Source organism: Dendropsophus ebraccatus, chromosome 3, assembly GCF_027789765.1.
Source record: "Dendropsophus ebraccatus isolate aDenEbr1 chromosome 3, aDenEbr1.pat, whole genome shotgun sequence".
In the NCBI taxonomy this organism is placed as follows: Eukaryota; Metazoa; Chordata; class Amphibia; order Anura; family Hylidae; genus Dendropsophus; species Dendropsophus ebraccatus.
The window spans coordinates 64,873,058-64,890,166 of record NC_091456.1 but is presented as its reverse complement, the minus strand read 5'-3'; the positions used below and the strand labels follow the sequence as shown (position 1 = coordinate 64,890,166).

The 17,109-nt window shown below is 41.7% G+C and overlaps 1 protein-coding gene across 3 annotated transcripts in view; it reads right to left on the bottom strand.

Moving 5' to 3' along the window:
• Window positions 1–309: 309 nt before the first annotated feature.
• The window catches only part of LOC138787136 (programmed cell death 1 ligand 1-like), a 55,345-nt gene continuing 38,545 nt past the window's right edge, over window positions 310–17,109 (bottom strand). For all 3 annotated transcript variants that reach the window (XM_069964280.1, XM_069964282.1, XM_069964281.1), the window contains 2 exons: window positions 16,056–16,181; window positions 310–1,879 (listed from right to left, as the gene is read on the bottom strand). In XM_069964280.1, the coding sequence (XP_069820381.1) occupies window positions 1,857–1,879; window positions 16,056–16,181 (149 nt within the window). In that variant the 3' untranslated portion in view covers window positions 310–1,856. The remainder of the gene's footprint in view (window positions 1,880–16,055; window positions 16,182–17,109) is intronic.

The window sequence follows — 17,109 nt, the reverse complement described above, 5'->3', positions numbered from 1 at the left end:
TACATACAGTATATGGCTGGGCTGAGTTCACACACAGTATATTTCAGTCAGTATTGTGGTCCTCATATTGCAACCAAAACCAGGAGTGGATTGAATACACAGAAAGGATCTGTTTACACACTGTTGAAATTGAGTGGAAGGCCGTCATTTAATGGCAAATATTTGCTTTTATTTTAAAACAACGGCTGTTGTATTGAAATAATGGCAGTTATTTACCGTTATATGGCGGCCATCCACTCAATTTCATCATTGTGTGTTTTGCCTTTCTGTGTTTTTAATCCACTCCTGGTTGAGGTTGCAATATGAGGACCACAATACTGACTGAAATATACGTAGTGTAAACCCAGCCTATAAAGGCATTTTACTTTCCAAACCTCATAGTAAGGTGTAACACGGAGTGAAGCAGGTGGAATTCTACTGCAGCATCCCGCCAGCCTCCGTGACATACTGGTAGTCTAATGGAGTCTTACACGCCTCCTCTCTCCGCGCTGAAGAATGGACATGTCAGTTCTTCAGCTCGGAGAGAGGAGGTGCGCAAGCCCTTTCATAGACTACCAGTATGTCAAGGAGGCTGGCGGGATTCCACGGTGGGGAATTCCGCCTTGGAATTCTGCCAGTTTTACTCCTTGAACGGAGCCTAAGGCATAAATATTTTAATATATTTATATATATTTATATTAGAGATGAGTGACTTTACAGTTAAGGTGAAGTTAAGTTTAGGTTTTTGGGAACCTGGTCACTCAAAATCTTTACCCTCAGCTTTGAGAAAATAAGACATAGTTACAGCTCATGGCTGTATAAATATTTTCCAGGCATCACTAGGACTGTATCCATCTTCTTCAAGCTGCTGGATTCAAATGCAGAGCAATTGGTTTAAGGGAACCTGAACTTACTGTAAGTTTGGTCATCTCTAATTTATATATCAACATTCCAAAAGCAGAAATAGTTACATTTGTAGCATATTTTTAACATGCCTCTTTTTGAGTGACTTTATATTGCCCCTTTAGGAGCAGGCCACTATGATGTTCAGTGTGTCTCTAAAGAATAAATTAAGAGCCGCCGATCCTCTGACTGTGCCATTCTAACAGTGGCAGTCATCACTGTTGTGGCGGCTGCAGCAAGGAGCCGGAGTGGGGGTATGGCTGGGAGGCAGGTTGTGCACAGTGCGTGAGTGTGCGGGCTGACAAGGGAGGGTGCGGGCTAGTGGGGGAGATAATGTGTGGGCTGACGGCTCCTGACTGGCACTTAGACTACAGCCCCCCCCACACACACACACACACACTCTCCAGAGAAGTGGATCAGCAGTCCTCTGTGTCTGCAGTGGGCCGGCTTGGCAGCAGTAACCCCACCACTGACATCAGTGCTCTGGATTGGTCTGAGGCCGAGGCCCACAACAAAAATGGAGGACATGTCATCCATGTCTTGAAAGAGAGGAGGAAAGAGAAATGAGCAAGATGGAGAGGACTCCATTTAACAGTTTTTTTTAGTGTTGAGAGAGGGTGAGTGACCTGGTAAAGCTTGCAAAGAGCGTAGGGGCTTTAATAACAACTTATTGCCTATATATATATATCTTGTGTAGTACTATTAAATGACACAAAGTTTTACAGTGGAATACCCCATTAATGTTCTGTAATTTTTTTATTTATGTATGCCTTATTGTTAGTAAACCCATAGAAAGCTATTTTACCATTCTAGCATTGTGGGCGACATATAAGTAACAATACATATAAAATACATTTTGCTAAAGCTAGTGATGTTCTAGATATATCACAACAATACAGAAATGTATAGGACAGAAAGTACATCATTATTATAAATGTACATAAAGTGCATGAAACAGTCTATGTATTCCTACTTCATAGTGGAGAGGAACCGTCACCTACAAAGAAAGATAATTACCTTTAAATCTTTATATAATAAATCAATAACAAATTGCATTTCATCTATTTCATGGAGACTTTGGTGTAAATCACATAAGGTCTGATGTACATTGAATTAGATAACAAGTAACACTACTACAGTGATGAAGGGGTTGTCCATTTTGGAAAGTATTCACTTTTTGAAGGGGTTCCTTCAAAACAGGTTTATTATGAACTGTCCCTTACTTGAACCCCAAGTGTTCAGCTATAATCTCTCAGAAAACCTGGTAAAAGTGTTAAATTTACCTAGAGGACCACCACAATAAAAAAATGGGTTGTATATGCTATGTAGAACCAGGGTCGATTATAGGTTTTCTGACTCCCCCCACAATCCAGCTCCACCCTGCTCAAGCATTATCTTCCATCCTTGGTGAGGAAAAGTCAGAAAAAGTTTTTAAGTTTCCAATTCTTCAATCTTCATTGTTTCTCCAAGAATAAAAGCACCTGACATATACAACAGACAATGCATTGTGACTACTCCTGGTGATCTTATTCATGGTCATACTACCATTAAAAGGGGCAGTGATCACTTGTAGTGTAGTGATGTCTGAAGCATATAACGATACCTGCAAAGTCTATGTCTGTGTCAAGCTATTGTTTGCAGGTCATGGGGTCAATAAAGTCAGTGTTATGTAGCAGACAATATAGTTTAGACCACTGCATGGAACATGCTGCCCTTCAGAGGCTCTGCAAAGCTGCCGCCCGGAGCAATAATCTCATTTCACCTCATGGCAGAAGTTGCCCTGTGCAGGACAGGCCAGGTCCAGTGTGGGAGCTGCTCTTTGTATGTGCTATTCATTCCATTAATAGATAGGAATAGTGAACATGGAATCTCCCTCTATTGTTTCAGACTTCTGCAATTAAGTATATAAAAAGGGGTTTTCAAAACTGGACAACTCCATTAAATGGAGAGGTTACATATGTTCTGCATTTTTATTATACTAATATGGGGTTTGACAACATAGGTAAAATCCAATTAAACGGTATACTCAAACCATATGGGTGGGTCTTATGCTTTAAAAGAAATGATTGTTCCTGAAGAAACCACAGTGATTAACCCCTTAAGGACAGAGCCAATTTCGATTTTTGCATTTTCGTTTTTCCCTCCTTGTGTTTAAAAGGCCATAGCACTTGCATTTTTCCACCTAGAAACCCACATGAGCCCTTATTTTTTGCGTCACTAATTGTACTTTGCAATGACAGGCTGAATTTTTGCATAAAGTACACTAGAAACTAGAAAAAAATTCAAAGTGTGGTGAAATTGAAAAAAAAAAACGCATTTCTTTTATTTGGGGAGTATTGTGTTTTTACGCCATTCGCCCTGGGGTAAAACTGACTTGTCATGCATGTTCCTCAAGTTGTTACGATTAAAATGATATGTAACATGTATAACTTTTCTTGTATCTGATGGCCGGTAAAAAATTCAAACCATTGGTAACAAATATATGTTCCTTAAAATCGCTCCATTCCCAGGCTTATAACGTTCTGAACGCTGTTAACGACAACAGGGCGTAAATATACGCCCTTTGTCATTAAGGGGTTAAAAAGTGTGTACTTCCAAATCTTTCAACCAAAAACCTGTTGATAACACTTCCACTTCTGCTTAAAGGGATTATGTCATGAGGCGGAGTTGATAAAATCAGATATATACCACATTCATATATATAGAGGAGAACAAATGTTCTGTTTTTAGTAAAGTAACTTACATCCCAGTACTGCTTTTATCTCCTATGGATCTAATTCCTTTCTGAGTTTCTCTCTAAACTGTGACCCTGCTGTTGCCATGTAACAGTGCAGATACTTTCCCACAATCCTCCTTGCATGCAGACTAAGCAAAAACAAAATTATTCCTGGCCCACCTTATTGGGTCAAAACCAATACCAGCAGGCACATGGGGGATTAGTACAGCTATACCTCTTAACCAATAGTTTCTCTATTGCTTGTGCATATGAAATATGTTTACATTCACATAATGCATCAGTTAAGACTTAGTTTTCCTAATAACACAACCGCTTAAAATAAGACCTTTGGTCAATAGAAATTATATATATATATATATATATATATATATATATATATATATATATATATTAGGGATGGTCCGAACCTGCCGAGGTTCGGGTTCGTACAAACCCGGACTCTCGGCAATGATTCCCGCTGTCTTAAACCTCCGTGGAGAGGGTGGATACAGCGGGAGGACCGCCTGGAAAACCAGGATACAGCCATAGGCTGTATCCCAGTTTTCCAGGTGGTCCTCCCACTTTATCCACCCTCTCCACGGAGGTGGAAGACAGCGAGAATCATTGCCGAGAGTCCGGGTTCGTATCAGCCTTGCACCGATTCTTATGGTGTTTTTTTTTACTTGCCAATCCCCTGTTTTCTGTTCTAACACCTTTCCGAGATATGGGGTTCTACTATTTGCTTAGCTAGCTTTACTGACTACTTAGTGTCCTTTTACACTGAATGATTTCTCGGATGCGGAAGCCACAAACGAGCACCAATCAACAAGATTGGCACTTGTTTACAGTGCCTTTACATAGCACAATTAATCAAGTGGCTGGGCCGCACAAACGATCCTTGAACACTTCATGCAGCCATGGGAAGTAACAGCACAGATATGCATGTATCCATGCTGCCAGTTTCCAGACAAACAAGCAGTGCATACATACCTTCTGTGCCGCTGTGTGATCCGGCATCCCACTCTCCTGTGTCTTCAGGCCGCCCCACCTCCTCTAGAATTATTGAGAGAAAGAGAGCACAACAGCAGCTGGAGAAAAGGACGGGAGAGCAGGATGCCAGGTCACACAACAGTGCTGAAGGTATTAATGCACTGCTTGTGTGATCTGTAAACTGACAGCATAATAATATCTATATCTGTGCTGTCAGTTTCCCTTTGCTATTGGTAACACATCTCCTGTTTATACATTTTTGCTGCAGTCCAAAAGATGTGATCAGCCAAGGATCGATCACTGTCACTTTCACACATGCCAATTATCAGCCGAAGGAGAGTTTCTAACAACACTCCTAAACAATAAATCGGTCCTTGTAAAAAGCCCTTTAGATAGGTGAGATAGCCAACTAGTGAAACCCCTTCATCTGGGAAATCAGGCCCCCAGCCTATAAAATAATATACAAAGATAGTGTAAAATTAGACTAGATAGCCTAAATGCACCAGATTTATCGCAGTGGCTTACAATGTTTAATAACTTTTGGTATCTTTAGACATGTAGGATAAGCTTAGTCCTCCTATTATTTGCTGTTTTTATATATGGAATTTCCCATAAAAATGTTGGTGTCATTGTATGCGCATAACGTCACATTTAAGTCATGTTCCTTTGCTAGCAAGCCACAATCATGGACAACCTAGGGCAAAAATATTGAAAGGATGAACACATTATAATTGTGGTGTAAGGCAGACGAGTCAATTTTTGGTAAAAAGTAGTAAAAAAAATCTTGCACATTAGCAACAGTAATTCTGCCTCATTATTGCCTTACTTTGCACCAGTGGCAGCTTGCAATCTTTTGTTATAGTTGTGCATGAGTGGTTTCTCATGTGGTAAAGCTGCTATTCCTCTAACATTCAACTACAGGTTTGAGTTCCCCCACGTGTCTCAATGCTGTTGGTTGTTGGTCAGGATACTGTGATGGCCTATCCAGAACTTTTACTTTTTTGACTGGCTGAGGGGGCCTGCAACATCACGTCCCCAGAAGCCTGAAGCAGCCACACAGTGAGGACAGATCCGTAAGATACTGTCAGGAGCCAGGGAGGTAAGTTTAGTTTATTAGTTTTTATTCACCCTCTTCCCGGGCATATAGGGGGCGGAAAAGATCTGTCAGAGATTTATCTGACAGATCTTTGAAGTCAAAGCGAGGCAGAGAATATAAACAGGGAAGAGGTCATAAAGGAAAGATTGATCTGTACTCTTTTCAAATCAAATCCTGGTTTTGGATTCAAAAATCTGTCAGATAAACGCACTATTATTTTCTTGTAGCCATTCATCTGTATGAAACTTACATGGTAGGCGGCACTGTTACATTATATTATATGTATCTAAGAATTTGGGATTTCAACACACCCAATCCTTTGTTCACACTAGAGACACGCCATTGCTGCCATAGTCAAACATGCATTTATATGGCAGTACAAGAATACGTAAGAATACAGCGGAACAAAGAATCAGCTAACAGCAGTCATACACAATAAGGCTAAGTTCACGCAACGTATAATTCCATTAAACAACAGCCGTAGTTGCAGTTTTGCAACCACGGTCGTTATTTTGCAACCACGGCCATGCTATGGGGGTCCCGATTCTATGTATAAAGTCTGCTCTCAGGCAGGCTCTATGCACAGATCGCTGATAACACTGATCTATGCCATGCTATGGCATACCATAGATCAGTGTATGCAATCTAGAGATTGCATGTTTTAGGCTATGTTCACACTACGTAAAACTACGGCCGTAGTTCTCGCCTCAGAACTACGGCTGTAGTTAAGCGGGGTGGGACATAGCCTTGTGTGCAATTGGATCCCGGATGGAGTGTACACACATCGTATATGCTCCGGCCGGGATCTGTGCGGCGCCGGAAAAAACTGACAGGTCAGTTTTATGCGGCTGGAACTCAGTGAATTCCGGCCGCAGAAAGACCTGTCAGTTCACACAGCGAAGCGAGCGTCTACGGCCGCTCGCTTTACTGTGGGCTATGGGAAGCTCTGATGTGGGCGCACTGATGCGCCCGCATCAGAGCCCTGCGGCCCGGAAAGATGATCCGGACGGTACTTAAGTACGGGGCAAGATGATCCGGCCAGAGACCGGGCGTTCCGTGACCCGGCCGGGGTCACGGAACGGCCGGTCTCATACGTAGTGTGATCATAGCCTTAAAGTGTAAAAAAAAAAGTGTAATAAAAAAAGTTTTTAAAAGAATTTAAAAAAAACCTTATAAACCCCCCTCCCAATAAAAGTTTATTATACTTCCTTGCCTATTATAAAAAAAAATATAAAAAAAAAAATAATAAATAAACATCTTATATATCGTAGCGTGCGGAATTATAAAATATAACATTATTGTTATAACAAAATTGTTCTGTTACACCAATATGATATTAATAAAAACTAGAGATCATGGCACAAAAAATTACCCCAACCAGCCCTGTAGGTGAAAAAATAAAAGCGCTATGGCTCTTAGAAGGCGGCGAGAAACATTGCATCAATTTTACCCGGACATCCGTGCATCAATGGGCTCGGTCTTGAAGGGGTTAAAAAGCAGCTGCACAATACTGACAGAGCAGACAATGTAAAGTGCGGCTCCTGCCGCACTTTGCATTGTCGGCTATGATTAACTGGAATGCAGGCACACCTGTATGTGCCTGTATCCCAATTCTAAAGAAATAAAGTTCTTCCGGACAGTACTGCAATACCAACCGGCATGAATTTCACTGACACCAGCCGTTCTGTGACACTAAGTGTGAACCTGGCCTAATAGAGCAACTAGCAATCTTTACTGTTAACAGACAGGTATTAAGGGGGAGATGTATGAAAGGGTGTAAATATACACCTGGTGTAAAATGCCCACAGCAACCAATCACAGCTCAGATTTCAGCTCTGGTAAAATATAAGGGTAGCTGTGATTGGTTGCTCTGGGCAGTTTACACCAGGTGTATACAGTATTTACAGGATTTCATAAATTTCCCCCTGAGTGTTCATAGCAAGTTTACCTCACTGCACTAGTTAAATAGAAAATTGTCTAATGCTGATAATAGACTTGTAATAGCTGTCTGCTAAACGGTTAATAGGCTGGAATATATCATCTTAACCATCAGCTCAGTTACTGGAACACGTGAATAAGACTGAATGTTCTTATAATGTTAACTTATAAATTAACCACAGAAAAAGTAACCAAACTTATATATTTGATACTATGGGGGTAATTTATTGTTGCACCTTTTTCACTGTCTGTTTTTGGCCCTAAAAGCCGTCTTTTTTTTTTTTTTTTTTTTTTTAAACATTCCCTATTTAGTTTTCAATAAGAACAGTCACAGGAAAGGAAAGGAAAAAGGGTAGTCAGTAAACAAGAAGTCCACAACAGTAAACTGTATTGTATGCCCTGTGCTCAGGACTTGGGACCCAGAAAGGGATGCAACCATATAGTTAGATAATTGTCCAACAACAGTGAGGGCGCGGAGATCATCCAAGACATAAAACAACACAAAACACGAACAGATAGAACAGTCATTATTTTGAGTCCAAATAACAGCCGCTATTTCAAAATGACAAACGTTAGTTTTACAATCATGGCCATTATTTTGAAATCCTGAAAGACAGCCGTCAAACGGCCAAAAAACAGACAGCCATGATCTTTGTTTGCACTCGTAGTGTGTTATTATTATTATTGTTATTAATATTATTATGCGCCTAACTGAATCTGAAGCATTTTTAGTATGTGCAGCTCTATTAGACTATTTCATATTTTTGCAAACTTGCACAACATTTTTGGACAACTGTTGGCCACCTCCTGACCAGATGTAAAATTGATTCATGTTTGAGGGATTTGTGCTAAATTCACAAATGTTTTTGTGCATGATAGATTAATTTCACACAAAAAAACTGAAAAACATGGCACACAGAAAAACTCATACTTATTAGACCAAATGAGAAATTTCCCAATATCTATGTCTAGATTCTATGTCATATTTTATCAATGTTTAATAACAGACTATGACTGATACAGTCCGTGACTGTGAAATTTACAAGCAGTTCTTGTAAGCCATCTTAATTTACAAGAAGGGTCAAGCAATGCTAGTAAATTAGAAAGTGAAAGAACATTTCATTTTGACTTATCTATAATTACACTTGCACTATATTTTTAAAGGGCCAGCATATTGTGAATTAGAGCAATACTGAAACCATACTACTTTTGAGAAATGACTTCAGGGAAAATGTGGTGACACACAAAGAAACTTTAAAGGACAACTCCGGCGGGACCCCCCCCCCAAAAAAAAACACAGACACACACAGACACCATACTCACCATCCCTCCGGTGACGATCGCCACTCCATTCGCCCGCCATCCGCCTCACGGTCACCTGCCTCCGCCGTCCAGCGATGTCTCTTGCTTCCGGGTCCATGAGAGAGAAAAGGCTGCCAGTGCGCTTGCGCACCGGCAGCCTTTTCATTGGCTAGAGCGCATCACATGGCTTCCAGCAAGCTCAGCCAATCAGGGCTGAGCAAGCTGGAAGCCATGTGATGCGCTCCAGCCAATGAAAAGGCTGCTGGTGCGCATGTGCACCAGCAGCCTTTTCTCTCCCATTCACTCTCAATGAAGACGCAGAGGAGGAAGAAGACCCGGACCGCCCCCCAGCTCTGACGTCACTCGACACCAGAGAAGAGGTAATGGTAATAGGTAATGTATATATTCTTTAACTTCCGGGGTGGGGGGTCGGGGGTTGGAAAGTGGGGGAAGGGGGCCAGACCGGGTATTTAACCACATTACAAAGTTATATAACTTTGTAATGTGTGTTAAATAAGCCCAAAAAATTTTTCGCCGGAGTTGTCCTTTAAGGCATAAGTAACAATAACATCATATAATACTCCTACTAAATAATGTTTTACAAAATACAAAAACTGCCATTGAGTGACTCACAGGTGACGTCTTCTTTGATCTGAGGCGTCCCTTTTCCTCTCTATCAGGCCCAGGCCCCCATGATGATTTCTTCCAGCTACATTTCATCTCTTCAGAACCTGCCAGACAATCATTTTAGGCTCCGCACATTTCTAGTAACTTTCTTCCCTTTCTCCCTCCTATAGGCTCCCATACAGTAGTAACTGCGCTGTTTGGGGTTATGCGCAGTAAAGCGAGTAGGAATGTGGGTTGCCCCCTTTGTATAGGATCCCCTGCTGTGCCCTCATATAATAATAATAATGCCCCCTTATGTGCCCCCTTATACTAATAATGCCCCCTCATATGCCCCCTTATACTAATAATGATCCCTGCTGTGTATCCCTATACAATAATAATGTCCCCTGCTGTGCCCCCTTATACTAATGTACCCTGCTGTGCTCTTACATAGTAATAATTCCCCCTGCTGGGCCCCTTATACTAATAATGCCCCCTGCTGTGTACCCCCATACAATAATAATGCCCCTGCTCTGCCCCTAGTAATAATATCCCCCATGATGTGCCCCCCATACTACTAAGCCCCCCATCTGCTGTGCACCAATAGTTAAAAAAAAAAGTAAAACAAATCATACATACCTAATCGGGGCTGTGTGGCTGCAGGGAGCAGTTCTTCTTTTTCTTCTGGCTCCATCTTGCGAGCCGCGGGGACAGATCCTCCCTCAGACGTCACATCATCACACCTGCTGGATAAATCACGTCCCGGAGTCCCATAGGCTGCAGGTATGAATGTAGGTGCAGGACGCTGTCAGTTCTTCCTCCTACATTCTGTTCACTTTAATGTTCCGCCTGCTCACTGTACATGCGGAGCATCAAAGTGATCTGTACATCCCTAGAAGCTGTGCTGGCGCAGCTTCTGGGGATGCTTAAAGTGACAATGTCACAATTCCCACTGGGATCCCGCGGCACCCCTGGCGGGGCACCCTGGTTGGGGAACTCTAACTCTACTCTAGTCATCCCAGAAAGAGGAACAAGTTTTGGTGTGAATTCTCCTAATTAGATGATGTTTTAAGTGTAGAATGGAGATGTTGTCTCCATTCTTCTATTGCTGCCCCACCTCTGGCATGAACCAGCATCTTCAACTCCTTTGTGTAGCCCCACTTCCACAAAGTGTGTTAAAGTTTGGGTCATTTTGAGTAAGTAAGCTCCTGTAGAGTAAGGATCTTAAATGTGAATTCTAGTCCACATTGCTGAAGAAGAGGATATAGTAGTTCTACAGATTCTACAGAGAAAGAGAGAGAGAGAGAGAGAGAGAGAAATTGAGAGAAGTTCTAAAGAAAAAAAAAACTATCCCAGAACCTTCAAGAGTTTCAGGCTGGGCCTAGAAACTTTGTGGCTGCTAAGATTATTCAAAGGATCTGCACCCTGCACTGGGCATTGCAGCTCATACTATAGTGAATACTATATATTTTATGGGAAATTGTTGGAAGCCAACCAGTGTGCATATACTTCTCAATGAAAGAACATTGGTACTAGACAGCATTGGTACTAGAGTGCACAAGAGGGCTAGAGCAGAGCATAAAGAGTTATCGTGAGCTCAAATTCCTAGCTCACTTCCTTATGGGCATTCCCCTTTGCTTCAACCATTGTTTAGGGTATTATGTTTTAAGAAACCATGCCTCCAGTCCATTGAAAGTCCATTAACTCTGTGTTTTGCTCATTATCTGCACCAGTAACACCAAGGGCCCCCCACGTTCCTTTTAACTGGGCACTTAGGTAGTGATAATTTCCATAGGGCTCACCTTTCTATGACCAGTGTGTAGCTCCTGTTGTGACAGAAACTAGAGTGACAGTGAGAGGCTGTGGAATTACCACTCCCATCCATAGCACAGGTATTTCCCTGCTGCTGAGTCACACTATGTTCCCTCTGGACTATCACACAGTGTTCTAAGGGTGGTATTACATAGCCTGATTATCACTGCAAGCAATTGCCGATCTGCTAGGAAGGTATTCACTTACAAAGCCTTTTACATGTCTTGAGAATCTTGCGGCAAGGGCTACACAGGGCATCATTAGCAATGTCTGCGCAACCTTGCTTTAAATGGGTAGTGCGGCGCTCAGAAATTATTCACAGAATAACACACATTACAAAGTTATACAACTTTGTAATGTATGTTATGTCTGTGAATCGCCCCGTTCCCTGTGTCCCACCACCCCCACCCGTGTACCCGGAAGTGTGGTGCATTATACTTTACCTGATCCGTGTCGAGGGCCGTCCGCCATCTTGTGCCAAACGTCATCGCTGCCGCCCGTCCCCCCTCCGTCGCGTCACAACTGTGCTCAGCCGCGATTGGCTGAGCACAGTTATGCTCAGCCAATCACAGCTGAGCGGCTGATGACGCGGCTGCGTCATCAGCTGCTCAGCCGCGATTGGCTGCGCACAGTTATGCTCAGCCAATCGGGGCTGAGCATCGGATGACGCTGCAGAGGGCGGCCGGCATTCGGGACAGTCGGAGCTGTTTGCCGTCCGCCCGGAGAAGACGTCACTCGCTGAAGATCGGAGACGGGTGTCGGCACGTGACAGGTGAGTATAGTGCACCACACTTCCGGGTACACGGGTGGGGGTGGTGGGACACGGGGAAGGGGGCCATTCACAGACATAACATACATTAGAAAGTTGTATAACTTTGTAATGTGTGTTAGTCTGTGAATCATTCTTTACCGCCGCACTACCCCTTTAAATAGAAATAATAAAGTTATACTTACATGTCCAGGCTCCCACAGTGTCCTACTGCCTTTTCCCCACTTACTACAGCCACCGCTGAAACTTCTAAAGACCGCTGAGCCTATCACTAGCCGAGACGGCACAGTGCCGCAGCCAGTGTGTGGCTGAGCAGCCTGTCACTCCCAAGGCATATGCAAAAGTACTGCGGAGACACCACCATCACCAACATCGACTACACATCGTATACGCTCCGGCCGGGAGCCTATGCGGCGCCGGAAAAAACTGACAGGTCAGTTTTCTGCAGCCGGAATTAAGTGAATTCCGGCTGCAGAAAGACCTGTCAGTTCACACAGTGAAGCGAGCGGCTCCTTAAGTACTTAAGTACCGGCCGAGATGATCCGGCCAGAGACCACCGTTCCGTGACCCGGCCGGGGTCACGGAACGGCCAGTCTCATACGTACTGTGAACATAGCCCAAAACAGTGTACCCAGATGGTTGCACTCTCTCCCACACTAAAGAAAAAGAAACAAATCTTATTTGTGCACTATACCTTTTGCTAGTGCATATGTGGCAAAAGGACATTGTGGTAAAAGGACAATCTTTTTAAATACATTGGGCCCATAAACATTTGTGGATGCGATGCGTGTGGTATATACATCGGTAACATTTCCGTAGTATGCTGGAAGTACATCACAAGCGTGGTCAAGTCTTGAGTGATGTAAGATAAATGGTGTGCAATAAAAGTACCTAGGTGGTGCTGGTATTACTCTGTCCTTATAGCCTTCATTTGCATGTAGAATAAAAGTAGTCTCTGTATGTGGGAAAAATATCTAGAGGCTTTTCTTCTGTCATGTGGAAATATTTCAGTCTGTTATGATACCTGATAGTTTGGTATATCTAAATGTACTGCTCTGTATTTCGGCCATTTTTGTTTTGTGGGCCTTAGGAAATGTGTTACAAATTAATCTTAGATTAGATATAGGCTTATTTAAAACTTCCTGTATGTATGCATTTTTTAATATTCAGTTACAACCTAAAAACTATAAACCATCTTGATGCTATAAACAACGCTGAATAAGCCAAAGTCAGCTGCTATCACATGCTGCTATACTGATGCGTGTAAACAAGTCAACCATATCAGCATCTATTATCTTACTAAAGTTTCCACATCAGGTCATGTGTGTTTGTTGCATGCTTATTCAGCTCTGTGAATTCCCAAAGTAACATTTTTTGGTGTCCTAAAATGATTACTAACCTGTGCTTACACAACCTGTGCTGCCATCTAAAAGCACACATTTGCTAGCTCTATTTCTTATTAGTATATAAACCTTTTAGAAATATCATGATGATAATATCATGCCAGTACATATCTTTTTCTTGCTCAAAGTTAATTACCAATCCACAAATTAACAGGCTAATGACATGGTCCCCGTGCCAGCAGAATGTTAATGTACATGTTGACTTAGATTGAACCACATGCTTCTACATACAGTCCTCTCAGCCCAATCATGTACTGTAACAGGGAGTTAAATTAATCAGTACTGAACACCGCATTCCTGAAGCTAAGTTTGCACCCATGGCCGTTATTTAATAAAGTGGCCGAATACATGGAATCCCAGCGGGATTGTATACACATAGTATTCCATAGGATTTCTTGCGGCCGCACCTAAAAAAGACATGTCAGTTTTGTGCGGCAGCTATTCATTGACCCTGTCAGAGCGGCGTGCAGCATTCCTGTAGTAGCCAGTACTCCCTATAGTGTCACATATAGTAGATAGCCCACCGATGGTCTCCCACATATAGTAGAGAGCTCCAGCATTAGTTCCCTATATAGTAGCCAGCCCTCCCAATATTGTCCCATATAGTAGTCAGCCACCCAATATTGTCCCATATAGTAGTCAACTGACCAATAGTGCCCCATTTAGTAGCCAGCCCTCCCAATATTGTCCCATATAGTAGCCAGCCCCCACAAAAGTTGCAAATATTCATTCTAATTACTAACCTACTGGGAGACCTGGGTGGTCTGAGCAGCAGTCTGTACCGCCCATGTTATCGACTGCAATGTTTGTGGGCCAGCTCTATGAAATTGATTTTCTTGGTGGGCAAAAAATAATGGCACTTGGGCCAGTGTTTGACATGCCTGTCCTAGGGGGAGAGTCACTGATGGAGAAGGATCTGGGTGTACTTGTAGATAATAGACTACAGAACAGGACACAATGTCAGTCAGCTGCTCCTAAGGCCAGCAAAACGGGCATGGATTCTCGACACAGAGATATATTATTACTGCTTTATAAAGCTTTGGTGCGGCCTCATCTGGAGTATGCTGTCCAGTTTTGGGACTCGATTCATAGATTAGATGTCCTAGAGCTGTAAAGGGTACAAAGACGGGCAACTAAACAAATAAGGGGAATGGAGCATCTTAGTTATGGGGAAAGATTGTTAAGTCTTGAGAAGAGGTTTAAGGAGAGATATGATTAATTTATTTAAATAAACATCAAAAACATTACAGGGCTTCAAAACAGGCTTAGACAAGTTCGTAGAACAAAATAACATACCTATGTATAGACTCTCATTTCTATTAAATATTTATTTTGCCTGGAGTACCCCTTTAACCCTTTCACAACCGTGGGTCATTGATGCCTCAATGCCCAGGTTGTTTTGGGACTTCAGCTTATGGGATCATAAATGATCCCATAAGCTGAAGTCCCTTGTTCATGGGCGCACACCGACAGCAACCGCGTGCCAGCCTTACCTCCCTTCCTTTCCCCACCGCCCTCCGTAGCCAGGATGGCTACCATCAGGGCTCTGCGATGTTAATTTACAGTGGAGCGGCAGGAAGGGGGTTAGCTTAATTTTCATGGCAAGGAAGGACTTAGCAACTCACTTGATATCTCTTTATTTAGAGTAAATTCAAACTGACACTATAAAAATGTAAACAGCAAACTTTGTTAAAACCGACTGTAGTGGCGTATGTCTATAGGTCAGTACATTATCCTGTCTATGAGTAAACAGATAATCAATTCTTAGGGTATAACAAAGTTTTAACAATAGGAAATATGGGCAAATGTCTCATGCCAAGCAATTATATCACAGGATATGGACAGCACGTGTCGCATGGTAAGTGGGGGGGTTCCCTTATAATTGTTACAATTAGCATTCTTGACCATTTATCTTTTATTTGCTTACCTGGGTTTATTATAACATGAATTATTGGCAATTTGCAGTTAGAAGGTTTGTGTCTACGTCACTGTTGTCAATGATTTGTGCATTAGGAAAGGTGAAAAATACAGTGTGTTTCCCCTATGTTTTACCTTCTTGCTTTGCTATAGCAACATTTGCTTTGTGTCAAGGAAGTGATTATTTCAGTTCCTCTTCAAATGTTAGCAGCCAGCTATCACTATTATATCACATAGCCTTTCTGTTATGTTGTTTTGAAACTAATCCTTTTAGCAAAGTGTGAAATTACCTTAAGGGGTTTTCTAGGAAAACACATTAATGGCCTATACTTTTTTATTTTATTATGTATACATTAATAATTGCCTAAATTTTTGCAGATGGTACTCATTTATTTAATATTAACCAATATTTCGATATATATTTTTTTCAAACCTATTTTTATTAAAGTTCATGTACATGAGGACATGCAAAAAGGTTTCAATATGTTTTTGTTCAACTGGCAGCCAAATAGAATGCTGGTGGAGTATTGATGAATGCCATTTAAAACCCATATGCATTAGAATTTATGATGGCAAACACTGATAAGTTGCATTTTATATGTCCTTGACGATGTGGGAACTTACCTTTTTTCTTGAAGCACTTAAAACATAGATGTCTTTTGTTAGAAAATAAAATGACCATTGCTACAAGGAAAATCACACATCCGACAACCGTTATTGTGATCAACAATGGCGTATGATGACCAGAATCTATGGGAAATAATAAAGGGTAAATAACTTTAGATAAAGCTTTACTAGTCACTATTTGTTTTCTTAAAGCATAGTTAAAGAAAGTTGAAGCAGTACATAGCTAATACAGGTTATAGCAATATATAGCTAATACAGATTTCTGGCGTGTGGATAAAGCACACCTATCATTTCAAAAAAGTTCAAAAGTGTTCTATCAGATTAACTCTTCAGAGTAGTGATTTTGGGTCTCTCACTACTGTTATTGAGCCCCTGAAAGCCTCTTCCATGGCGCACAGCTATTTCTCCTTTACTACATTTCAGGGGATCTGCCAATGGACAAATTTGCCAGAAGGCATGGTGACCTGATAGAGGATGGTGTCATCCTGTCATTCACAGGGAGTCGGCTGACCCAGGCAGACCACTTCCTGAAACACATAAAGCCATGTAATTTTCTGGTTGTCTGACATCTGGTCACATGATGCAGCTATGGCAATGAAACAAATGGATACAGCTGTGATGGAATGAAACATTGTACTCTAGTACTAGTAATAGTGAGTGTGCATTATAAAATACATTCAGAAAGTCTTCAGATCCTTCCACCTTTTTCACACTATAGGGGGAATGTCTCATCCTTATTACGTAATGTGAATATTCTTGCTTTTCTTGCACCAAATGTACTATTAGGCATACATGCATTGATCATTTTTGTGAAATTTTTTGTGCACTTTTTGCTTAATACAGTTAGGCTAATAAAGTACACCAGGGTAGCAGTGGGGTACTGCTACGCAAAAAAAAAAATTAAATCGCACATGATAAATTACAATGAAAAAATGTAGCTAATCTTAAACCATGTCCTCTCCTGGGCCAAGAAAAGGTGAACATGGTGTAAACAAGGGAAGAGTAGCTAGTTTGCCTTGATAAATTCACACATGGAAATAAACATAGCACA